A 25,762-nucleotide genomic window follows, 5' to 3' on the forward strand; every position below is an offset into this window, starting at 1 on the left:
GACCTCAACTAAAGAGACAAAAGCTAAGGACACAATGAGAGACAGATCAGGCGATAGCAGGACAAGTTGGGTGGCACTAATAGTGATCATCAGCCAAGTACACCGAAATATATTTAATACATGTGAAATCATAAAATCAGCTAAATAATAATCAGGGATTAAAAGGTGAAATAAAGGAAGAGACATTGGCAGATTAACAGGAGATTATGGTGATAAACTGATCCAAAAAGTTTGTCTTGTGTTGAGACTTGAAAAGTATGAGTCCAGCAGGCAGATGTGAGCTGAAAGAAGTTCCAGAGTCAAATAGGGTGGCTGAGGAGGAACGGAGGGCACGAGGTGGGCTCTTGAAAAGGAGGTCACAGTGAGACAAGTTAGGTGGTAGCCAGTAAAGGTATTTTGAGGTGTATGGCCTTGATCACAATCACACATTTTAAATGTGCTTTTTTTGAGTGTCAACACAGAAACTTGTATTTGTGCCTCTGTCAGTGTCACTGGTTGCCACATGTTCAAACCCAGTTTTTACTACACACACTGAGATATTAGCTCCTATGGCTTGTGAGGCACAGATCAAAGTTGGCAATGAACGCTATTTCTTTGGTTTACATCTCTATCCCTCTCTATCTCTACATCTGTAGCTGCCAGTCAGACTGTGTCTTTCTACAACAAAGACGAGCGTGGTGAAACCCAAAGGGTTACATTCGACGACCCCCAAGTGAAGAGGATCTTCCATGGAAGTTTCCACAAGGTAAACGCACGATAACTGGCTCAATGTAAATACATTATGAGACCCTCTTGTCATTTATTGTGCGGGAAGACTAAAGGCACAAACACGCCTAATTTTTTCAGCGGTGAAAGTTCATATGTATATTTTATGTTGTACATAATTTTAGGGGAAAGGCCTAAGAGAGGAATTATGTCTGTACTGGGTGGGGGACATGATTGGATGGCTGTTCTTTGTTCCTGCTGGGCGTTCCGAGGTCATTTAGATACAGCAGATGCCTGACATACCAAATATGTTGTATATTACAGACAGACAGAGGTGCTCACATGCATCTACAGACGTGTTCCTGAAGAGTTATGGGGGCTCAGACAAACAGATGGTCCTCTGCAGGTTGTAAATGGCTGACGAGGCTGCGTCTGATTTATGATTGATTACACCCAGTTCAAAGCCTCCCTTCAAGTGCATGGGGCAGGCGTCTGTCTGTTTCCTCTGGATGTCATCAGCAGACAGTCGCTGCCTGTGTGGAAGATGGAGAATATGGCTGCTGACTTCAGAACAGCACTCGAGGTTTTTTGTGCTTTTCACTTGGATCATGCTGCTTACAAGTTGAAGTATAGAGAGAGACATACAGCTTCATGCCATTTGACAAATGAATTTGAGCCACCTATAAAACGGTGGTCAGCTCACTCCACCACTTGGCCTGTCTGGCATTCTCCCTACTGACTTCTCCTCTGCTTCTTCTTCTGTTTTTTAATGGGGGACGATAACCTGCTTAACTCGTTGTAATTTGATTCAAACGTCTGAACATCCAAAACATATCAAGGCTCAGTTTGATCTGGACCTACACCATGTCTGAAGGTGTTGTGCTCGTGTCTTTCTCACCTGCCATTATGGTTCAAACCATACAAGGCTGGAGTGAAGTGCCCTTACTGTCAGAATCAGAGCTTGTTACTCAAAGACAATCAGGAGTCAGACTTCTGCAAGTCATCCTTCTTGTGACTGAAGTTCTTTTTACTTTATAATGAGACTTCAGTGTAATTAGTTAAAGCTGTTTCCAGCTTTAGTGAATCACATTAACTCTCCCACTAACCTCCTTTGAGCAACAAAACATTTTTATAAAATTGAGAACATTTGTCAGTCAAACTTTGCTCTTGTAATAAGTTTAAGAAACCATGAATCTTGAGGCTTGTACTTTAGTTTAACTGGACGTTCTCACGCTACATTAGAGAATACTTGTAGCCCTCACCCACCACTCAAGACACGCTCCCTGTGGTGCTGCTGGGTGTGTTCTTTATTCCTGTAAAATAAAATAAAGCATCACTGTGAGCTGATGGAATGTGTTTTACACTGAAATGGAGGTCAGTGGCGGAGACAGAGCCTTTCAGAAGGCGAGACCATCATAAATGTGCTGCACTCTCTGCTGGCGAGCTGGTCTGGAAAATATTGTGTCAGCAATGACATCAGATGTGTGGACACATGCCAGCAAGGTCTTTCCACACCGAATCCCCCTCCCTCCTCGGCACAGGAGGAGTTTTGGAAGGTAGCTGTTCTGTCTTGCCTCCAGTGGCAACCGCAAGGCAATTCTTGCTGCTCTATGATTTTTCCTTCCTGCTTCTGTGCACTGCATCTGCTGCAGGAACTGCTGAGCTCAGGGCCTGGTGACCACTAACCCTCTTTAGACACAGAATGCAACATAAACGTCAGGAGAATATTCAGCCCCATGACAGTCTGGTAAACCTGGCAGTGTCCCAGTCCAACCTCCCGCTGGCACTGCTGCTGTTGTGGTCACAGACCTGGTGGCACTTTTTTCATAAGTTTTGGTGATGTTCCGTCATCCGGCGATAGCCACGTCAGCCAGGCTCCTCTGCGACCTTTTCATACAAGAAGCCATCTTTGACAGTCCCGTGAGGTGGTGATCCACGTTCTTCTCGCCGGTGATGTCAGCAGCTCCCTGATCTCAGCGGCTCCCCAGGTGCTCATCTTGCTGAAGTGGTGATGTGTCAGCAGAATATTGAATCCGTGACAGTCTGTAAGTTTCAAACAGCAGTTCACCACTCTGGCTGCCAGCAGCGTTGGTATCAACATTCTCAGAGGTGTTTGATGTGAGAGAACTGTTGAGCATTGTGTCCATGAGTTTGCGTCACCATCGACAGGTCCGCCCACCTCACACCAAGCCGGTACATTAATGGCTTGGATTCACATAGCAGTGGATACGGCAATAAGTGAACCCTCCAAGGAGGAAAATTGCCGGGCCGAAATTGTTCCCCAATTTGCTGCACTCTGTCTGAAACCTCGGACCAGCCCACAAAAAAGATGAGCAAATTGGCGGATTGCTGTCCAGTGTAAAAGCGACAACTGCCTCTTGATAATCCTGCCCCTGTGGTCATGCCCAGTGTCATCCTTCCCTGTCATGGGCTCCATGCTGCCTTCAGGCGGGACGAACAGAGGAGGAACCTGAAGGGGATTTTTGAGCAACAAGAACTTCAAATGACTCTATTCCCATTTAAGAAATTAGATGCTTCCAGACTGTTCAAGATGAATTTAAAAAGGATGTGTTAAAATTAAAGAAACAATTACAAATAATGACAATGCTGATTGGAAAATTATCGAAATAAGAAAAAACCTGAATAATGATGCTTCTGAATTTAATAGAAGCATCATTATTCAGGTTTTCTCTTGTTTTGATTTATATGTATTTATTTTTTCTTTGTTTAGCATTCAGATTTAAAGTGAGCAAAGAAAGTGTTGCAAAAATTGATACCTGAAGGTGAAATGTTTCTGCCTCCTCCCTCTACATGGAGGTCAGAGGTCATGCTCTGCCATAAAACTGCTGTTAAGTCACAGCTGCAGGGTGGACATGAGAATGTCTTTGTGGCTAAAAGTGGAGATTCAGAAGCTTGTCGTGTGGTGATGCTCTCCCGGTGTTCCTGTGAAGTGAATGGTCGAGTCAAAGATGTCAGGGTCAGCCTCATCACTGTGTCTGATGCCTTCACTCGCCACCTCCTGCCCAAATACCCCCTACATGGGGTCCAGTTTGTTGTGGAGGGTTTCTTAGCATCTGAATAACAGAAATACAGATGGTGGTGATCCATCTATAATAGGAAGGAACAGTGTGTCCCAGTTTCAGAGGATTATTTTAGCCTGACGTGAAGTAAATCTATCACTTTTAGAGTAGAAGGCATGGTAATTTATAGTTGGCAGGTTAGTGTAGCATAGCATATTATGGACCAGAGTGGAGTGTTCAGTGACATGTTGTTGTGAAGCTATAGATTACTGTCGTTCTCCTCACACTACCTTCAAATGTCAGAATTAGGTTGGGGGGGGGGGGGGTCAGAGGGAATAAGGGAATACAGAATGACTGCTTCAACTGTTACTTTATTTTTGGCACCATATAAAGACAAGGAATACCACGGGTTATCAGTGGAACTCCTTCCTAGGAACAGACTAGACTGAGCTCTTCTGGACAGAGACTTCAGGGGTACACACACACACACACACACACACACACATATATATATATATATATATATATATATATATATATATATATATATATATATATATATATATATATAGCCACATGCCATCCCAAGAGGGATTCACACAATTCATCAGACAACTGCAGCTGCTGTGAACAGAGGAATTTAAAACACCATGTCTATAACTAGCAGCATCAAAGCCCAGATCTCCCGATTAGGAAAATATGAAGAGACAATTTATCAAGCAGAAAAGTAAAAAAAGAGCTGCTCTGTAGTCATTCCAGTGTACACAAATGAGTCCTCATGCACAAAGAGAGCTTTCAGTTGAGATAAACTCTCTTTGCTCGCCAAATAACTGATGGGTTTCAGCCAGGGCTTTGTGAGTCCTCCATAGTGGTCGATGGTCTCCTGGTTTTTATTCAGACATCACCTCACATCGATATGCTGTCTGTTAGTCCACTGCAGAGGAAACCTGATCCACCATGGTACCTGTGGGCAGTGATAGTGCCTTGCTAGCATAGCATAGCTCCTCATTGTCACAGGAGCAACATCCTGATATTACTCTTTAGCGCATATTCAAAATTGTCTGTTTACTTTTACAAAGCAGCCTTGGATCTTTAAAAGTTTCGATGGAAGTTATTATCACATCCAACGTTTTCCTCTGTCTCAGTGAAACATTTCTGTGCACCTGACTTGTTCACGTTATATTCCAGAACATTATATTCCCTCTCTGACAAGTCCATTTTAAATCCTGCTCACTACAGCTTTACAAAACTGACAGCAACACACTGAACTATTAAACAAGTAAGAGTGACACAGAGCGTTTTAACAAGCAACTCACTGGACCTTTATACAAGCCAAAGTGAAACACCAGAGCTTTATCAGGGCTTGCTGACTCCTTGAAAGCTGCTCAACTTCGGATAAGAGCCTGCAATCTCAATGGTAAAGTGGTGAAACTCTGCTGCGCTTCCGTCCCTGGGTGTCTCAATGTTTCCGCCAGTTGCAAAGTCTCAGACTTCTGTCAAACATCTAGAGTTCCTAGATGCTGACTGAATATGAGCTGCGACTGCCAGAGGCCCATCAGTGGCTACGTAGTTCTCAGCCCTCTCACAGCTGGGCTCGCTCTGGCCGGCTGCTGCCTCTGAGGGGCCAACTTTGAGAAAAAGTTGTAGTTAAGGCAGCTCTCATGGCTCACCGCAAAATGACATCATGAGGAAATGTGGCGAGGGAGAGCTGTTGTTGAGTGTGCAACAGAGATGAATGCAAGGCTGCTCCAGAGATTTTACAGCGGTGCTTTGCCTCAAAATGCCATCTATAGAGATGGATGGAGGGGTTTTTTGGAGCTTCTGCTTCCAGAATGTATTTTCTGCTGAAACTGTGATTTGGGCAAAAAGAGAAGAATGTTTAATATCTGGTTAAACTTGATAAGAGTTGTTTAACAAAAAATATTTCAAGTCTTCTGATTGCAACTCTTTACATCAAACTACCAGAAGTAGCCTTAAAAAAGTCTCCTTGTAGGGAAAGGTAAAGGTGTGTATAAAGTTTTTATAGTTGGCATCTGAAAGAGGAGTAAATCATAGAAAATTACTTTAACATGTATGAATTTTTACTCTTTTTAAAATTTTTGATCCAAACTGTAATTTCCTAATTCCTGAAGCATTGTTGTTTCTCTGTGAGGAGCTCTGCCTCTTCTTCTGAATGATTGAAAAATGGTCGGTGAACTTTTACATGACTGCAGTTTTTTTTAATCAAAACTACGAACAACCAAATAGCCCCCCCCCCCAAGTTTCAGACTTCGAGTAACCTCCAAGTGATTGACTCCAGACAAAAGACTAAAATGTAGAGAAAGATTGTGCCAATAAAATTTCTCTTTTCTCTTTCCCACCTTCTCCTCTGAAGCTCCACATCCTGGTTTCATCCACTGAAGTCAGACTAAATGTTGACTGCCAAGAAGTGGCGGAAAAAGAGATCAAGGCTGCTGGAAACACATCGAGCGATGGCTACCAGGTCCTGGGCAAGATGTCCAAGTCGATCAGTTCCAAAGGAGAATCAGCAACTGTGAGTGTACACATGAGAAGAAGATGTTATTTTATGGCTGTAAATACTTTTCAGACCTGACAATAATAACACAGAATTCAATGAAAAGGCATCTGCAGCATTGAAACATGCAGAAATTTTGTGAGCTTAGAAATTTAACAGTATAAAAAGGAAGGAAATTTCAAGATTTATTTGGAGATTGAGTAACTTAAATCCATTTGTCAAATCAATGGGCTGTGCCACAGTGTTAGCAAAGAGCTCCCGCAGGAGGAGCAGCAAAGAAACAAAATGACACAACGTCAAGACAGCTCTCATATGGACATTTTCAGGTCAGAGACTAACCAGAGACCAGAGCACTTTGACTCTTATTCTTAGATTTTTAGATAGATAGATCTTTTATTATGTCTCTTTTACTTTTACTTTTCTGTTTTGGTTACTTCGGCCTTCTTTCCAAACAATTTTGATATCTACACTGAATGTGTTTCCTGGAATGTATAAAAGACATTTCAGAGACAATTGTACATCAACACTGTCTAACTTACCTATACAGTTCCAGCTCCAGATGTTTGACATTGTGTGCAGCTTGGCGTGGACCAGCAGGGACAGGTGTTGTGACCTTCCATCAATGGTAAGAGAGCCGCTGCTCCATGGTACAACACCTGTATTTTACACATGTGAAACCTAAATGGTCAAAGATCTCATGCTGAATTTCTTGACTGAGATAAATGTCATATGATTCATTGGCCAACAGAAAATTGACCATGTCACAGTAAGGTCAGTTTTTTTTACAACTTTGTAATTGTAAATCATCAGAGTAATTTGGAAAAACAAAGTGTTTTTCATTCTGCCCGCAGGTTTTTGGGGTTCAGGGTTCAGGGCTTGGTATGTTTAGGTATGTTAGTATTCATGGTTAAAGTTTAGGCATGTTTAGGTATGTTACTATTCATGGTTAAGGGTTAGACATGTTTAGGTATGTTACTATTCGTGGTTAAGGGTTAGGTATGTAAGTATAGAACAGGCTAATGGTCTCAGTTAATGCCTGGGTGTTTTATTTATGGAAAATACTTCCAAGGGGCGTGTAATGATGAAGACAAGGGGCCCCAGGACAGAGCCCTGTAACACACCGGTAGTGATGGGACAGCTAGGAACAGAATAACTGAAGTTGAATACACTGGGTATGGCCTGAGAGATAAGATTTTTAAAAAATGAAAATGTAAATGTGACAGTTGATGTCCAACAGTCAGGGACTCAGATTTGTCCAAAGTTCAAAAATTCATGTAATAATCCAACAAAAGACACTGTTGATGAGGCAACAAAAGCCATTAATCTGGCATCCAAACCCAAAGGAGCAGTGACCTGGTGGGATATATATACGTGGAAATATAACACAAATATAGCATTCAAATATATACGGTATGAAGTGAGGCAGCTGCCATGGACACTATCATGTCACAAGTACGAGACATGAAGGACATGTAGGCTCTGTAGAGCAGATGTAGTGACTGCATGATTGTAGACAGCTAATCAACTGTCATATGAATATATTGATTATCTACTTATGGATGTCTCAAATCAAACTGAGTGAAATGTGAAGATCAAATTCTTAATTGTGGCCACAGGTTTTAACATGAGTCCAAGGTTGTTTGAAAGACGCCCTTCCAATAATCAGTGTGACAGACTTTGGCCTGACGTGTACAGTCAGTAGCCACGTGAGCAAGTCGCTGGAGGTTCTCAAGAGAGCAAGGAAGGTTTGTGAGGTGCTGTGTCTGGTATTCCTTAATCGGACAACTTCTCACTTCAGTTCCATCTGAGATCTCCAGGGATGCAACAAGCAGATTGGTAATCTCAGCTGTTCAACTGGTGATTCCTTAAATGACCCAAACTATGAGTGTGGAAATGTCCTCCAAAGTGAAAAGATAAAAAAAAAAGTCCTGTATGTATGTCCTGCATCAGTCTTTGTGTCATTAATTAACTTCTGAAGCGTTTTTCAAATCCAAAAACCAAGAATCATAGTTGGATGATTAGACATGACTATTCTCATCTGTTCGAGTATATTAATTGATTGATGTTTAAGTTTTATTAATACAGGTTTTCCCACGCTGGGTTTATATGGCTGTGACTGATGTATGAACCATGGCATATCAGCAGAGGTGGATAAAGTACACTCCTGATCAAAATCTTAAGACCGGCTCCAAAATTGCATGAATTTGCATTTTGCCCTGTTGGATCTCAGGAAGGTTCTAAGAAGAGCTTCAAAATGCAGAAAGAAGAAATGGGAACAAGAGAGCGAAAGTTGTGAGCAGGCGATTGATTGACAACAACGATTGAACTGAAACAGGCTGTGATCAGCTGATCAAAGGGTTAAGACCACAGCCTCTAAAAGCCCAAATCTCTGCAAACATTTGGATTCCGAGTCATTCCCTGTCTTCACACCGTCAAGATCTCCTGATGGCAGCAAAGCTGACTGTCTCTGGAGGTGCTGGATCGTTGAGCTGCAGCAACAACGAGCCATCGCTGCTGAGGTCGGACGCAGTAGGACGGTCATTTGACATTTCTTGAAAGATCCTGAGGGTCACGGAACAAGAGACTCAAGTTGTAGACCCAAAAAATCTCACCGGCGCTGAGCCGGAGCATCCGTTTGTCTGTCCGTCAAGACACGGAATGATCCTCGTCCCAGATGAAGGCCATTACCGGTGCAGCCCAATAACCATCAGATGGCATCAGAGGGGGAGGGGCTTCAACAACAAAAAACCTCTTCAAAGGCCACGCCTCCTTCAAACTTGCCCCTTTGGACTTTGCAAAGCAGCACCAAACATGGGACTTTCAAAGGTGGAAGAAAGTTTTATTCTCTGACGAGAAAAAAAACGTAACCTTGAAGGTCGTGATGGCTTCCAATGTCACTGGCATGGCGAGGAGATGCCACCTGAGATGTGTCCTACGCGGCACAGTGGGGGGTGCCATCATGATCTGGGTGCTTTTTCCTCCAGTGGAACAATGGAGCTCCAGGCTGTGCAGGGGCGTCACACAGCAGCTGAAGATTTTGATCAGAAGTGTGTGATGTGATGTGACATCAGAGGTTTATGATGGATTTGTGCCACTAAGAGTTCTTGGTATCTGACAAGATGCTAACAGGCTCCTCTTCCTGCTGTCCTTAAAAAGCCCATGTTTTCTATCCAGAAATTTTTAGATACATCAAATACCTGATTCATCTTTTTGTCACATTGCCTCCAGATTTGTCCTGAAGTTTTCAGTCCAGAAAACTTCTCTTCATCACAGATTGTAGTTCTGTGTTTTGTCTCTTTTGTCAGAAATTTGAACCTCTGAGTGATGAGCTGTCAGGAAATATTGTGAGAGGTGTCTAGTTCAGCCCTTGTCTTTGTTTGTGTTGTTGGTGACTCACAGAGAGACGAACTAAAGTGTCCATCCCTGCCCAACTCCTGCACCTGCACATCGGCAGGCAATGGGCTCCCAGGGCCTCAGGGGCCTGTGGTAAGTCCCAATACATGTTTCTGGAGTTATTACATCTCCTGTCAGTTGTAGCTTGCACTTCCTTTGAAGCAGAGGGGCTTGAACTCAGTTAAAAAAAAAACACTCATAGCATAAAACGTCCATGTGGAATTCACAAGAAAACTTCTAAATAACAACAAATATCTGTCAGGAAATGTGAAGCTCTAAATGAGAATTTATTTACTTCATCAGTCAGGAGTTAAATTTGATTTAATTTAAGTGGTAACTCAAGTCCACTTTACTCTACACACTTCCCAAGACTATTTCTTTACAGTTCAGGATTTAAAAATGGTTCATATTTACTTTGCTTTTACTTTCACTGGTTCAATTCCCTCAACAAACCTGGGTGTCCAGCCTTATGAGCAGGGCCCTTAATCCTGACCGCTCGGTAAGTAAGTAAGTAAAGTCTGTTTATACAGCACCTTTCACAGATATAAAATCACAGTGCTTTACATTAAAAGACAAACACACAATTAAAAAAGAGATTGAAATAAATATCCAATATGATCTAAATACATAAATAAAACTAGCTAAATAGAGATGTCCCTGTCACTTGTCGATGTTGGCACCTCTGCAGTGTGTTGTGAAGCCTGCAGCTTAATAACAACCAGATGAGCGGGTCTGCCTAGGCGCGATGCTCCCACGACTGCTGATAAGAGGTGATTCAGACCACTGCAGCGTCATGTGATTTGGGAATGACAGATGCCAGAGTTGAGTGGTGGTTGATTGCAGGAGCGTCAGTGGACCGATCAGCGATATCTTGCCAAGTCTTAAAAACTGTGGTTTTATCAGGACAAATCAGCTGTAAGTTTTATGAAAGTTTTACATTACAAATGTTTCTCACCCCTCCAGGGTGCCCCCGGCCCCAAAGGACCCCGAGGTGAAAGGGGAGAGGCTGGGCCTGCTGTAAGTCTTGTTCCTCATTCATCTTGACTGGATGAAGACAATATGCACATCTGATTACAATCAGTTTGGATGTCTTCATTCCATATATGCCCATCCTCATCTCTCCCAGAGTAGCATTTCTTGAACTGTCATTAAGTTGGTTCTGTGAGGAAATGATTTATGACAACCTTTCCTTCATTCATTTGTAGGGACCAATTGGTCCAAGGGGTGATGGGGGACCTCCTGGGCCCATGGGTTTGCCTGGTCCTCAAGGACCCAGTGGCCTGTCGATTCCAGGAGAGGCTGTAAGTCACAAACACACTCTCTTCCCTGGATGCATTTTGTGCAATTAAATCTAAATCCTGTGAGGATTATCTTGAGATTTATTAAGCGGCAAGTTGACAAACGGAGAAGCTGTGGCAGAGACTCACATTCTTCTGTCTGATGTAGAGAAGTGATGCTAAAAAGAACTGAGAAGTCAACAGCAGTGAAGGATCATAAATCAGTTTTGACTTCCGTCTGAGAGATGGGATTAAAGTGATAAATGTCCCTGTGTTGTTTCCAGAAAGGACAGACAGCCATGGAAACTAGCTAAATCAAGCTTTCCACTTTCATTCTGCTCACATTCTCTTGTATGTATTCAATCATTTGATAGAGAAGCAAATAGGAGTTAAACTAAATCCAAGTCACTTCCTGTGCCATGTTTACTTACGGTGTGTTCACTCGTCAGAAGGAAGAACAGTCCTGATTAGGCCTTTGAGGCAAAGTCCGAGGCAAAGAAAGTTGCTCCTCAACTGATTTCAGAGATTACAACCATTAACCACCTGAGGGTATCCAGCATAACATTTAAATTGAATTAAATCACAAAAGGCTTTACAATCTGTAGATTGTGCAAGGCTTTCTAACCTCTGACCTTTTAAATGACCCTGATGACACATATTTCAATTAAACAGTTGAAGAGTGCAAAAATGCAATTCAGTGGCAGGTACTGTATAAAGAGGCCTATCTTGAAAACACAAAACTTGTGCGACTTTGAGCATACAAATCTGATGGAGTGATTAGAGGAAATGTAATGGCAGCTTCTTAGTTTGACTTTGGTCAAACCCTGAAGGTCAAACATGGACTCTGGTTCATCAGACACTGGATGATACAGAAAAAAACACTTGTAATAAAATTGACGCAGCTGCCTAAACAAACCACAGCCACTCTGGCTGAACAAACACCATTAGTCTTTAATGTGATAGCTCACATATTAGCTTATATTACCACTTGAGCCCATTTGAAGTTATGTTTGTGTTAATGTTAGTGGTTGTTGGCTTACATATACATACATATATATCATACATACATACTGTATATATATATATGATATATATGTATGTATATAGTTAGTTCATGTTAGGGGATGGAAGCTCATGTTAGGTCCTATTTTTTCATGTTAGTTCATTTTAGAGGGTGTTGGCCCAAGTTAGATATTAGCTGATGTTACAATGTGAGGGTAGTTGATGTTGGAGCGTATCCACTCTTGGCCTGATTGCCTTATATTTCATCACAAGAGTGGGATGGGAGTGAAAGTAAACTCCCAATACACACTCACAGTTGACAAGTTTGCCCTTTAAACTGTAGTTAAACATAAAGTGAGCAAGCAGCAGGTGAGAGCTACATGGGATTTTCTCATATTTTTTCTCATTTCACGTCTCCGTATCTGGATTTTTTTTTTCTCTGTCTGCTGACCTTCGTTGCATGTGTGACTGCCGCCTGGGCACATGTCAGTGCCAAAGCCCACCTTCCCCAACTGTACGGTGATTATGGAAGTCTTTAGAGTAAGCACGTGCATAGTGAATGCTATGTGGTTGTATTAAGGTTATCTGAACCTTCGTGACTGTTTTCTATGTCACTGGAGAGTATCATCAGGTTTGAACAAATGGATTCAGGTGGAAAGGTGGGGATGTATTGATGTGGATCAGACAATCTAACATCCTCATACATTCACAGTTCCTTTTTCATTTGATCTGGACTAACAGTTTGATTCATGTCTTTTGTCTGCAGGGGCGCCCTGGACCGAAGGGAGAACCCGGTGACTCTGGCCTCCCTGGACAGAAAGTAAGTTGCAGCCTTTAATCAGGGAACAGGAATAATTCACAATTGGACATCTCGTCTGGTGGAGACACTTTTTCAGCTGGGAAAAAAGGGAGTTTGGTGCTCAGGGGCAGCATTTTGAATATATTACTATCAAATTAAAGTTCTTCTTGATGTTAAACAGAATGTGCCAAAAATGAGTCACATTCCTGAAAGCTCTTTTATCCAGGAGAATTTGAAGATATCCAGAATTCTTATTATCTCCTTCCCTGAAATTGATAACATTTTCCAGTGATCTGTGTTGTAATTGTTTTGACAGAATACAGTATATCTTAGTCCATATATTTTTGGGGTCTTGAGAAATGAGTATAGGTGTTCAAAAAATGTTGGTGGGCAAAGAGTTCATGAGGAAACTGAGGGAAAAATACCAGGTGGCATGATGATTTCTTTCTACATTGAAGACCCTCATATCTGTTTTACAGAGTGGTAAGACACGCTGGTCAAAGCATTCACTTCAAAGCTTTTCAATTTTACTGGAGTCTTAAAAGCCCCATTGAGGGAAAATGAAATGTCCAGGTGTGTTGTGAATAGATAAACATCATAAAGTTGATGAAAAGGTCTGATACCAACTTAGATTAGATTCATGACAAGACAAAAGACCCCTCGATGCTGGAGAGTGAAAGAAAAGCTTGCTGCGTGTGTTTATTGGTGCTGCCTCCCTCTTTGACCTGTGGCATGGTGTTTTTTGATGTCTGTCCGTCCCTACATGGACATTAAACAGAGACTTCTCTTGCGATTGTGGAACCTGCAGTAAAAAGCAATCTTAAACTAAGTGACTCTCCAACAGTGTCTTTGTTCAGGGCAACTGTCTTCTGTCTGACACCATGTGGATGCATCACAATTCAGCGCCAAACTCCAGCTTCTTGATTGATCCTGTCAGTTAAGCCATCAATCAGAAGGCATGCAGAAAAACCTTTGACCAGACCAGCTCATGATGGTGCCACCCTGGCTTCCATAAGATTGTTAGTGGAAGTAAGATGAGTTCACAGTGTCCTGATCATGTGGACAACAGTAAGTCATTATAGTCTGGAGGTGTTGGTGGAGCCGCTCGGCTGCAGGTGACCACAACAACATGCATATAATGACTAGCAGAGCAGCGGGCCAATAAAAAGGATCTGGAAGATATTACGTTCCCAGTAAATCTTCTGCTGATGCATCAAAGACCAGAGGAGCTTTACTCTTTGCCACGCACGAATCCACCAGTCAAACCGAAGATATGAGCAGCCTTTTTTGTGTTTGTAGGGTTCACCTGGGCCTCCTGGAGCTATCGGACCCATCGGACAAGCTGGAGTGAAGGTGAGTGCCAGCGTGGTAGGTTCAGTGGCAGCAATGTACTCAAAATTCTTTCAACATGGACAATTCTGATTTCAACTTGGATCTTCTAATTCCAGGGCCCTCAAGGAAAGGATGGACCAGCTGGACCCAGAGGCCCAGCAGGGCCCATGGTGAGGAGGAACTGTTAAAATATTTTGCTAAAGAAATTATCCTGAAGAGAGCAGAAGATGGCCAATGGATGTAAATCTATCTCTGGAGAGAGGCTAGCACAGGGCTACCCCATCATAAGATTAAGCAGAGACAACACATTTTGAGAGCACATATGTGACTTTGTCACACAATGAACATTTATTTTCTATCTCTCAATCTGTCTGTTCAGGTGTACCAGTTTACAGAATGTTCCTCGTGCATCAATAAATGCGGACATGTTTGTAGTTGTTTTGCCTTTGAGCTGTAAAAGTTAGTTGTGTGGCTCGAATCTGGTCATTTCCCCCTTGCAGGGACCCCAGGGATCACCTGGAGCAGCAGGTCCAGAAGGAAAACCAGGAAATCCTGGTCACTCAGGTCCTCCTGTAAGTGTCATCATCAGTGTATGTCACCATCCCAGTTAAACTGTTTCCCCGAGAAACTGTTTTGATTCTCTGTTTTTAGGGTGCTGTTGGTCCAAAGGGAGACAAGGGAGAGAGGGTGAGTGAACCTGAACATTTGCATTTCATCCTCAAGCTTTGATGGGGTTTTACTTGCCATGAAGTTCCTTGCAGGTCTATTTTTATCTTTCAAGAAAGAAGTTTGGCAAGTTTACGAGAATTGATACATTGGGAGTGTTTAGAAAAACAAGTTAATGTTTTCGATTCATCCAGTGCATGTTGGAAGGCTCTCATATTTGGTCATTCACCTTTATCAGACATTTAGGCAGGCAAAGTAAATCAGAGTCCTCAGTGAGGCCAATCTCAATGTCAATGGTAGACTAAAAAAAAAGTTTCTTCTGAACGCATTCAAAGAAGAAATGAACCAAAATTTTAGTTACCCAGCAGCCTTGTTTGGTGGCACCATCAACATCTGTCATTACCATGAGTATAAATGTAACTATTACTTCATGATGAATCAGGAATGAAACAAGCTTTCTGTTCACGGTTGTTGATGTGTGTCACATATACAAACACGATAGCTTGGAGCGAGCCACGAGTGCAGATGGTGATAACTGTAGAAAAATCAAATAAAGGTGGAAATTATGAAGGTTTCCTTGAAGAACGATAGATATGGACTGAAAAATCTCTTGAGTTCAACTGTAAAGTCACTTTGGATGAAATATTTCTGTTCTAATATCTCATATCAATCCTTGGTGTGGTGCAGGGTGATTTCGCTCCTCAGAACATGATGCGATCCATTGCCAGACAAGTTTGCGAGCAGCTTGTGTCTGGTATGTTTTATTTTTTTCTGTTCTGTCTTTGAAATCATTAGAAACCGCAAACATAGTGTTTTTTTTTTACCCTTTGATCCTCTGCCCTTGCAGCACAAATGACTCGTGTCAACACGTTGCTGAATCAGATCCCCAATGGCAACTACCGCAGCAATAACCCCGGCCCTCCAGGACCTGCTGGACCTCCAGGTAGACAAGGACCTCGTGGAGAGCTGGGTCCCACAGGAGCCAATGGCTTCCCCGGAAGTCCAGGTTTACCTGGACAGCCAGGAGAGAGAGGTATGACTCCTTCAGGTCTATACATCAAGTACATTTGAAACTGAGATATATCCTACTTGGACTCATCAGTTAGAGCGTAACAAGTCAAGATGGTGAAGCTGCTAAACAGTATTTGATGAACATGAACTATTCATATGTACTTTAGTCTTCAAAATGGAAGTTGTTTAAATATGATGTTGATGAAAATGATCTCTTAACCCCTGAATGTGCCTCTGTTACTGCAAATGATATAAGCACATATAAAAAAGTTTACTTTTTCCATTTGAGTTCTACTGTCAAAATGCTCCATAGTGACCAGCTCAAACCTGTTGAAGAATGTTGTTGTGTCCTGGATACATAGAATGTGACTATTTGTTGCCTTCAGGTCCTGCAGGAGAGAAGGGTGAGCGAGGGGTGGCAGGAGTTGGACAGAAAGGACCGCGGGGGCCTGCTGGTATGTTTCAAGTGTTGTGGTTCAACTGTTTAAACTTGGATGTCTGAGCTGTCCTGAGTGCATCAGCCAGTGAAAAACAAAGTCCACCGAAATGAAGTGAAACAAGTGGAAATCAAATCTCACAATCATGATTTCATCATGTTCGAGGCTATAGAGTCCTTTGAGTCCTTCGCCACTCTGGGATGGTCTGACCAGACCAAGGAAGGAACAACAGCTGTGATGGATTGATAGCACACAAAGACTTTCATCTCCCTCCCAACCTTTTTTTTTCACCCACCCACGGAATCATTGTTACTTACAGCAACATTGTTGAAAAAAGACAAAGTGTTTACTTTGCATACTTTTTTGACCTCGCTCATGATTAGTTTTGCTTCTAGATGAAAGTCAAAATGAAAGCTGCCCAACCACCACAGAACATTACTGAGCCTCTTGTTGTTGTTGTTTTCATCCTGTGACCTTATTTTAATGTGTCTTGATTTTTAGGTCCACCAGGAGAAAGCAGGACAGGACCTCCAGGACCACCAGGCCCTGCTGGATCTCGTGGCCCCCCTGGACGTCCTGGTTACGCTGGAGTCCGAGGGCCCCCTGGACCTGCTGGATACTGCGACTCCTCTCAGTGTGTTGGAATTCCTTACAACGGTCAAGGATATGTTGGTATGTAGCAAGAATTTGTTCAGCAAACCTGCCACTGGGAATGTAGCTGAAAATGAAGACCTCAACATTTTGGGAAATGCATGTCATTCTTGTTATGTCAGAGGACCAAGCTTTCATTCACTTAACTCAAAGTCACATGTGGCCCAGTGAATTTCACAGCCATCTCCAGGCACCACATCTAAAATAGATCAACAAATGCTGAAGGGACAGAACAGTTTTGTGCCTAAATTGGCCAATGAGAAGCAGCAGAGGCAAGCATGTGGTGATGTCTCACAATAATACAAGTGTCACAATTATCATTTCTGCAGTAAAACTCGAAGCTGAAAAGTGACAAAATGATGAGGGCTTTTAGTGGTTACAGTTGACAGTGTTGATTCATGCTCATGCTTGTTAGCAGAGATCAGCTACAGCAGATTCACATCTTCCCTTTTGAGCGTGGACTCGTGTCATATACTGCTGTAGGTAAAACATATAGAAATTGTTTGGGAAATTTTTAAGATATATTGATTTAGTTTTCAATGAAAAATATAGCAGTAGTAATCCCAGAGTAGGTTTGAGTTTGAGACCTTGTTTCAAAAGCACCTAATTCATGAGTTAACTGCAGCACAGCAACTTCAAGGCACCGTTAAGAATTCAGTACATTTTCATTGAATCAATCAAATTGTACGATCTCACCACTTTAATAAATTGTGTTATTCTGAGTATGTTGAGAAGTCAAGAGTTTGAGTGATTGAGGTCCACAAAATGCCTGCATGTGGTGATATGAAAGTTGTTGATTGGCCGTACTGACACCTTCCTTCCTCTTTGGCCTGTTTCAGGTTCACCGTAGTAAACTTTCTATGCCGCCTGTGCTGCTTTCACTGACTTCCTGAAAGCCCTATAACATTTACTGACTTGACTAGAGCAGTTTAGAGGATAGCCACCAAAGGAAGCCATTAACACAGTTTTGATGAAAAACAACACTCCAACAAAACAGGAACTGGTACTAACAACAACTCACAAAGCCAGCAGCAGCAGCAGCGGTGGTGGCAGCAGCCTGTTTGCATCTTGAAGCCAAAGACCAAACAAAGAGTTGCGTGGAGGAGCATGTGCCAATCGACAACAACAAACAACACAATCAAATACTAACAAAGGTGGACATGTAACAGAGAAACCAGTGAAAGTGCCACGGCGTCACCGGCAGCAACAACAGCAACTTCCAGTGTCGAGGTGACGTGTAAATAAGCTAATCTGTGCTGTGTCCACGAAGTTTGAACCAAGTCCACTAAATGTAGTTTAACATCTGTAGTGTGAAAGCTTGTGCCTGCTGCTTGCTGAATAACGCCAACAACAACAACAACAACAACAGCAACAACAACATCAACAACTCCTTTCTTCCCTTCCACAAGTGTGACTCATCCTGCCGGTCCAAACATCTCCATTTTTAGCTCTGAGTAGCTTGGCTGAATCACAGTTATTAGAGTCCCAAGTAAGCTGCTGTAGGTTGCAACTTGACTTTCATACATGTTTCATACATGTGTCTATCTGGGAGTAGGGGTGTCATGGATGACCCCCCCCCCCCACCCAAAAAATCATCAAGCATTGCTCAACCAACTGAGGTGTGTCCAAGTAGAATAGAACATAGGTATTGCTGTGTTTTTACCCTTCTGACAAAGTCAATATAAAAAATGATTAAATGTAGACGCATCTCAGCTGCTTGCAATTGTACCTAAAAAAGTGGCCAGAACTTGCAGCCTGTTGCACCAATATCCACTGCGTGTAACCCTAAGGCTAACATTTATGCTCTTTGTCCTGATAAGAACAGTAGAAGTGATTCTTACTCGAACCTGTTGACTCACTAATTACAGAAACGCTTGTTTGTTAAGAATTCTAAGATGAGGAGTCACTTGTGACTAAACACTGAACAGAGAAACAACCTTCATGTGTCAGTAATCATTGGGAATCTGATATTTAGCTCCTCATTTAGAGAGCATTTCTTTTAATAAAAGCAGCTACAGCATGTGACATGAAATTTTAAAAATGTTTTTATGTTGTATTGGCAAACATTATGAACAAATGAATGAATGAGTGTGTAGCCTTGAGTCGCCCAATGACAGTTGGGATAGACTCCTAATACTCGTCATCCTGCACAGGATAAGGTGTGGAGATGATAAATTGACTTAATGTGTTTCCTGGAGCCCCCAAAATTTCCACACTAAATAATTCTTTGTAACATACTAATTCTAGTTTTTAGTCACAAGTGGCGTAGGCACGTAGTTGCTGTTGATGACAGGCTGCTGGTTCCCTCTGAAATTATTGAAGATAAATGACAAAGTTGATTGTTTTGGTGCAACACTCATGTCCTCTAAGGTTTCTGATTGACTGGACTAAGTTTGGCTGCAGTAGCACACAAGTCAACCTTTGACCACCTGGAAATGTTTGGACACCCACCAAATCAGTGTTGAGACACATTAAGTAGTCCTAGTCCTGACAGCAAACTGAAACCAAAGATAAGTGCATGCAAGGACCAAAGATATTACACACTCATGCTGAATTGGCCCAACTATCTCCAAGCAGGACGGTACCCATCCGAAACCAACACCCAGGTAGTCCCGGCCCCTGAGGAGGAGGAGCTTTCGCTAAACCGGCGTCGAAAGAGATCACTATCAAGAAAGGCGTTGAACGGGCTAACATCATAAGAAGAGCCACGTCCTCCTTTCTTTTCAGCCTGTGTGTGTTGTTAGAATGGGCACATTATACTCAGAAGAGGCGGGGTTTGACACCTCGACTTGATGCCTTCAAATGTATGTGAATATTCATTTCTGTGGCAGGTGGGGGTGGGTGGGTGGGGGTCTTCTGCTTGTAACATATTTGCATTGAGTTTGTTGGAAGTGTTGTTTGTCAGCAGTGTTGAACAGTGCACTCAATGTTTGTGTCGGAACATCACCGTTCATCCAGCATGTTGAATATAACCGCCACCTTCCCCTTGGAGCAGTTAAACACAGCTTCTTGTATCTCCAAACATAATATTTATCAGTTTCTTTTATTCCGTCACAGCTAATTTTACCCAAGGTGGAGTTGCATGTCTGTGGTGTATATTTAGTATGTGTTTTTGTTACAGGCCATTTTGCTTTAACCAGAATATAGTTGTTGTCATTCTTGTCTGTTTCTCAGTATTGGATGCAGTTAGAATGCCACTGCTCCATGTTTGTGAATTCCACAGCCTTATTTTCTTATTTATTTCTGAAAACAGAAGAGGCATTTTTCAATAAAACTACTGAAAATTTACATTTGTGTCTTTTTGTGAGTTGTGGTTGCTCATCTGAGTGACAGGATGAAAGGTGGAGTAGGGGCAGATGGTCACGCCAAGATATTTTCATTAGTATGGTGCCAAATAACAACAAAAGTAGTTACCTCATGACACTTTACAATTAGAGCAGGGGTCTGTTCAAGAAAGCGGTATTGTGGAAACTCTGAGTTTGTTAAACCTGAGATGAGGGAAACTCTGAGTTTTCAGTTCCAGAAAGAGATGACTTAAACCCTGGGTCTGTTGTGACGGTGACTGAACCCAACCTGCTCGCTGGCAGGTTTTTAGGTGGTGGTGAGGTTTATCCATGTCTCCTCCCTCCTGCTGAGTTGTTAAGACGCGGGCTGCCCATAGATTTTGAAGCAGAAATAATCTGCATAGCCTTGCTTTGGGAGAGAGTTTTTAGACCCTGGGTCGATGTATCGTCATTGCCAGATGAATATTTAATCGAGCAGTACTGTTTCTAATCTCGCTCCATCAACTATCAGCAACGTTCTCCGGCTAAACATTTGCGGTGTCACCCTAACCCTAACCCTCCACGGACATGCTCTGAGTTAAAAGGCAAATTATCTGCACTGCTCTGTTTTTTAGGCAGTTTTCTTTATAACATTGGCGATGCACAGCAAACAGGGAAGCGACGGTCTGTAGAGCGGTGAGGACTGTATCACTTGCACTCAAACGCTCGCTCCACATGTTTGCAGTGTTCCCCGGGGACAAAACCGTCAGGATATTTAAAGAAGAATTCCTCTGGACTGCAGGTGACTGAGGTAGCAACCATTCTGTTGAAGAAATCATATTCTGTTCATGATGTTCTGCTGTAACCTCTGACTTGCATCAGGTTGTATTTTGGGGCTTCCTCATGTGATTGCAGCAATGACGACACACTTTCCTTTCACTGCTCCTCCTCAAAGGAAGGAGGCTGTAAACAGAAAGTCACCACAGCATTAATGTGCAGGTGCGTTGACTCCAGACTAGAAGACAGGTTGAAATGACAACAGTCGCGTTAAAAGCCCCGTTCCATTTCCTGTAAACTCAGGGTCACCCCAGAGAGGGCTTGTGGCATTTTAGCTGCGTGTGTTGTTCTCTGTATTGTTGCCACAATTGGAGGAGAGAAACACCCTGCCATCACAAGAATGACCTGGAGGAAGACCGTCCCATCAATGATACAGGTGTCCTGGATGGAAGAACTGTCCGGGACAGACTGTACAACACCCGCTTTTAACCCATTGCCAAATAAAGACAAATCATTCATATTTCACTTTGTCTTTATTGCCTACAAAAACTGCAGTCAATGCAAGTGTGCTCTCCGAATGCTGATTCAAGAATAAGCCTCTCCTGCTCTCCCTGTATTTATACCCCTTACTGTGTTGTTTTATTTTAGTTTTTAACTTGTTTGTCCGAAGTTTTTCACCCTGTATATGCCAGATCATGTAATTAAATAGTATTTCAATCCTACATTCTATATAAGAAAACATAAAAACCATCAGAAAAATGTAAATGAAGCTAAAATTAAATGGGATGGACATATATATACATTTTCTAGCCTAATTTTGAACATACATTTTGTAATATAACCATTACATCAACATTAGTGTTAGGCTTAGGGGTATAGGGATAAAACCTACCGATGGGACCCCCTCCCATCTCCTCCAATGCCCTTAGCTCCTCACAGGAAGGTTGCAGTGTGATGGAAGTTGTTTCATCCCGCATAATCTTAGCAAAAGCTTTACAAAGGTACCACTCCAAAGTAGGTGAAACTTCCGGTTCCAGAGATACGGCCAGAAATAGTTCTATTTTGTGCTCTGTATCCCATGGTAGCTCATCTTCTGAGATATGCTGGAGGTTGGGAGGCCATTGCGGAGTGAGGTCATCATCCCATGCTGTGTCATGACCCTTCGTCTGTTATGTATTTTATGTTATCCCTCACTTTTCATGTCTTGTCTTCCTGTTTCATTTTGTGATCACTCACCTCTATCTTTGTTCCAGGTTCCTGTCTGCCCCCTCTCCATCTGCGTGCACCTGATCCCTGATTGTGTTTCCCACACCTGTATCTCATCACTCCCCTCGAGTCCTTCTTATATTCCCCCTTTTGTGTCTTGTCTCGTTGCCAGTTTGTTGATGTTTTGTACTCAGGTTCCCGCACTCCTTCTCATAGCCTAGCCATTAGCTGAACCGTGCTTGTTTTTGACCTCGCCTTTTGCCTCTCATTTTATGGATTCTTCTGCCTGTGTTTATTGATTGTCCGTGTACTGACCTCTACCAGTAATAGACCGCGCTTGTCTGATCCCTCCGATCTGTGTCCTGCATTTGAGTCCTACTCATCCTGTGCTACGTTCACGACATGCTGCCCTCCCTGGTGCAACCCTCCATGCAAGAGTCCGTATTCGTAGGTCCATATTGTTCCATTAATTAAAAGATTTCACATGTGACCACGAACCCACCTTTAATTTATGTTCCAATATTTCTATTTTGAGATCTGCCTTCCTAATCTGTCGCTCCAAGTACACCATTTCCTGGTCTATTTTTCATCTTTATTTGATACAGTCTGTACAAGTCCTTCACTGTAAACAAGGATGACACTAAATTCTACATGCAGCATGAACCTGGTATATTTAGCATGAACATCTCAGTGTTAATCTATGGTGCAGAGGTTGATGGCCCCTCCACCTTGTAATGGGCACACACACTCTATTAAAAAGGATAAGAATGTGCAGGTTTTTAATTCTTTCATGATGTAATCACATCACTTCAGTGTACATGTCAAACTCCAACTTCTGCACAAGAATGTAAAGAGAACTCTCATTTGCTACCACATCCAATATTAGGAGATATAGAGTCTACCAGTGTAGGCCTCTCTGAATCCCTCTACTTGGCAGCAGACACTGTGTCTTCATCACCATCCTGATGAAGGAGACAAGCGTTCTGTTCCAACTACATGTGGCAACATCTGTGGAGTATTTAGAACTTACAACACCAGGGAGTTCTGTTGAAGCAGGAGGTTCAACAAGGCAGATAACACCATCAGTAACTGTTGTGACAAATGAAAATCCCAAACAGACATGCCAATAAATAAATTATATATATATATATATATATATATATATATATATATATATATATATGTGTGTGTGTGTGTGTGTATATACACACACACACACACAGGTGCTGGTGGAGGCCCTCCACCCATTTTGCAGGCCTCTGCCTTCTTTCTGCTGGCTGAGGAGAACTCACCTGTTAATTTACTAAACTGGACACACCTACAACATGAAGAAATGGTGACTGAATGATCCGTATCTAACTTTGTTTGATAGGTCAAACAAGATTACAACTGACAGGAGTTACAACCAAGGGCCTATAGGTGTCAGCTAATCATGCCTCACCTTTTGGATCATGTTTTTATATTTCATTTTCAGTTACTCCCAAGTGCGTTTTACACCTGTGAGATTCCACCTGAGCAAAGACAACAAAATATCATTCAATACCTGAATGTCATTGTTTTCACCTGCAATATTACAAGACAGTGCGGTTAAATGTTACATGAATACTGCATTAACCTACACGTTGACTCGGACAGCAGTTGTCTCCCACGCTGATTGTCTCTCCTTAGCTGCTGCAGTTGTTTTGCATTCCTTTTGAAATATGTGCTTATACTTGCCATATGCACGCTCTAGTATATCCAACTCACACAGGGTGAAGTATGTTGAGCGTTTTTTTTGTTGCTTCGGTTGCCATAGTGACTCGTAGTATCGGTGCTCCATTGATGATGGCTTTTTATTGGCATCATGCACACACTTAGCTCAAGCCGAATATACTCAGAGTTGATTGAACTAACGCAGATCAGCTGTTCTCAGAGTGTCACCCTAATGGTGTCTAGTGTCAGTTCACTAATATAATAAGTTATGGTCATTAGCTGTTCAAGTAATTTGAATAACTATTGGCTTTAAGACTAAAAAATGAGTACAGAAACGCTGTCACAACCACACCTCCACCTCCTCCTAACATGGGGAACTGAAGCTGAACATCTAGTTGTGTTTCCACAGAACGCTTTTATCAGACCATCAATCAATCACTTTGGAATTTGGACTGATCAACTACACTCCACTCAGGAAAACTGTAGTTTCCAGATGTTAGTCTGATCAGGCCACACCTGGATTTAAGGAAGTGGTTCCATTGGTGCTAAATTCAGTGTCATGTCCCACTGTAACAGAGGGCGCTGTTGTCCACCTTAGTCCCTCCCAAACTGATCATTTTATCCATAGAGCAGCAGGCACCTTAGCAACAACTCTGGACTCTACTGGCTCACCTAAACAGAAAACTATGAATCCAAGGAAACAAGCACCTTGGTACGGTTCTGGAACCTGACAGCTTCAACAAGAAACCAGAAACTGGAGAGAAGATGGTGCTGCTCCAAACTGGAGGAGTCACATGTAGTCTGGCAAGATGGCCTTAGAACCTAGAAGAAAGCCCTTGGTAGAACCAGAGCAGCCGACTACTCAGCACTAATAGAGGAACACAAGAACAACCCAGGTTCCTCTTCAGTCCTGGAGCCAGACTGACAGAGAGCCACAGCTCTACTGAACCAAGTAGTCCTGTTTCCCTGGGCAGCAAAGAGTTCATGGACTTCTTTCATGACCAAATTCTCCTGATTAGAGAGAAACTTCTTCTCCTGCTGCCATCAGCTGACAACATGGCCCCTAGAACCCAGAACCTTAGAGGCAGCTGGAGGACCAGACACACACTTGGATAGTTTTTCTCCCATCAGCCTTCATGAGCTCAGTTCAATAATGTCCTCCTCTAAACCTCCACCTGTCTCCTAGACCCCATCCCAACTAAGCTGCTCCAAGACTCTCTCCCCTCGTTAGCCCCTCCCTCTTAGATATGATCAATGTGGCGCTGGTATCTGGTTCCGTCCCTCAGTCCTTTAAAGAAGCAGGAATTAAACCCTCCTCAAAAACAAGCCTGGATCCAGAAGTTCTACCAACTACAGACCAACATCACATCTTCCTTTTCTCTCCAAGGTTCTGGAGAAAGCAGCTGCTAAACAGCTCTGTGACTTCTCCACAGCAACAGCTGATTGGAGGATTCAGTCAGGTTCCAGGTTCATCCTAGCACAGAAACAGAACTAGTCAAAGGTACCAGTGACCTCCTACTGGTACCAGATGAGGGACTGGTCTCTGTGCTGGTCTGATTAGATCTCAGTGCAGCTTTGATACCATTGACCACCATATCCTTCTACAGAGACTGGAACCTGTCACTTGTATTAAAGGAACCACACTAAACTGGTTCAGGTCATATTTACTAGGTCATCTCAGTTGGTACTAGTTAATGATGGTTCCTCTGAGACCACTACAGTCAGTTCTGGTGTTCCACAAGGGTCTGTGCTCGACCAGTCCTCTTCACCCTGTACCTGCTTCCTCTCGGTCACATGATCAGGAAACACTCCATTAATGTTCACTGCTATGCAGACGACACTCAGCTGAACTCATCAATGATCCACATGGAACAAACCAGCTGACTGAACTGGAGGCCTGTCTGAAGGACAGGAAACATGGAGGACCATCATTTCCTTTATTAAACTGATCAACTGAAGTTCTTGTGCTGGGCCCAAACACCTGAGGACCACCTGATCTGATGAGACAGGTACCCT

At 42.6% G+C, this 25,762-nt stretch overlaps 1 protein-coding gene across 7 annotated transcripts in view; it reads left to right on the forward strand.

The window, feature by feature from the left end:
* The window catches only part of LOC147243478 (collagen alpha-1(XII) chain-like), an 86,784-nt gene extending 66,703 nt beyond the window's left edge, over positions 1-20,081 (forward strand). For 3 of the 7 annotated variants that reach the window (XM_086188604.1, XM_086188605.1, XM_086188608.1), the window contains 16 exons: positions 636-745; positions 6,100-6,258; positions 6,788-6,865; positions 9,640-9,726; positions 10,597-10,650; positions 10,839-10,934; positions 12,679-12,732; positions 14,011-14,064; positions 14,160-14,213; positions 14,544-14,615; positions 14,695-14,730; positions 15,397-15,463; positions 15,557-15,742; positions 16,107-16,175; positions 16,659-16,829; positions 19,383-20,081. In XM_086188604.1, the coding sequence (XP_086044730.1) occupies positions 636-745; positions 6,100-6,258; positions 6,788-6,865; positions 9,640-9,726; positions 10,597-10,650; positions 10,839-10,934; positions 12,679-12,732; positions 14,011-14,064; positions 14,160-14,213; positions 14,544-14,615; positions 14,695-14,730; positions 15,397-15,463; positions 15,557-15,742; positions 16,107-16,175; positions 16,659-16,829; positions 19,383-19,507 (1,472 nt within the window). In that variant the 3' untranslated portion in view covers positions 19,508-20,081. Of the gene's footprint in view, positions 1-635; positions 746-6,099; positions 6,259-6,787; positions 6,866-9,639; positions 9,727-10,596; positions 10,651-10,838; positions 10,935-12,678; positions 12,733-14,010; positions 14,065-14,159; positions 14,214-14,543; positions 14,616-14,694; positions 14,731-15,396; positions 15,464-15,556; positions 15,743-16,106; positions 16,176-16,658; positions 16,830-17,647 lie in introns of all 7 variants that reach the window. The other 4 variants (XM_086188606.1, XM_086188607.1, XM_086188610.1 and 1 more) reach the window with 2 other exon arrangements.
* Positions 20,082-25,762: the final 5,681 nt, after the last annotated feature.

This window comes from Aulostomus chinensis, chromosome 20, assembly GCF_037954235.1.
Source record: "Aulostomus chinensis isolate RoL2024-O1b breed Wild chromosome 20, RoL_Achi_v1.0, whole genome shotgun sequence".
NCBI lineage: Eukaryota > Metazoa > Chordata > Actinopteri > Syngnathiformes > Aulostomidae > Aulostomus > Aulostomus chinensis.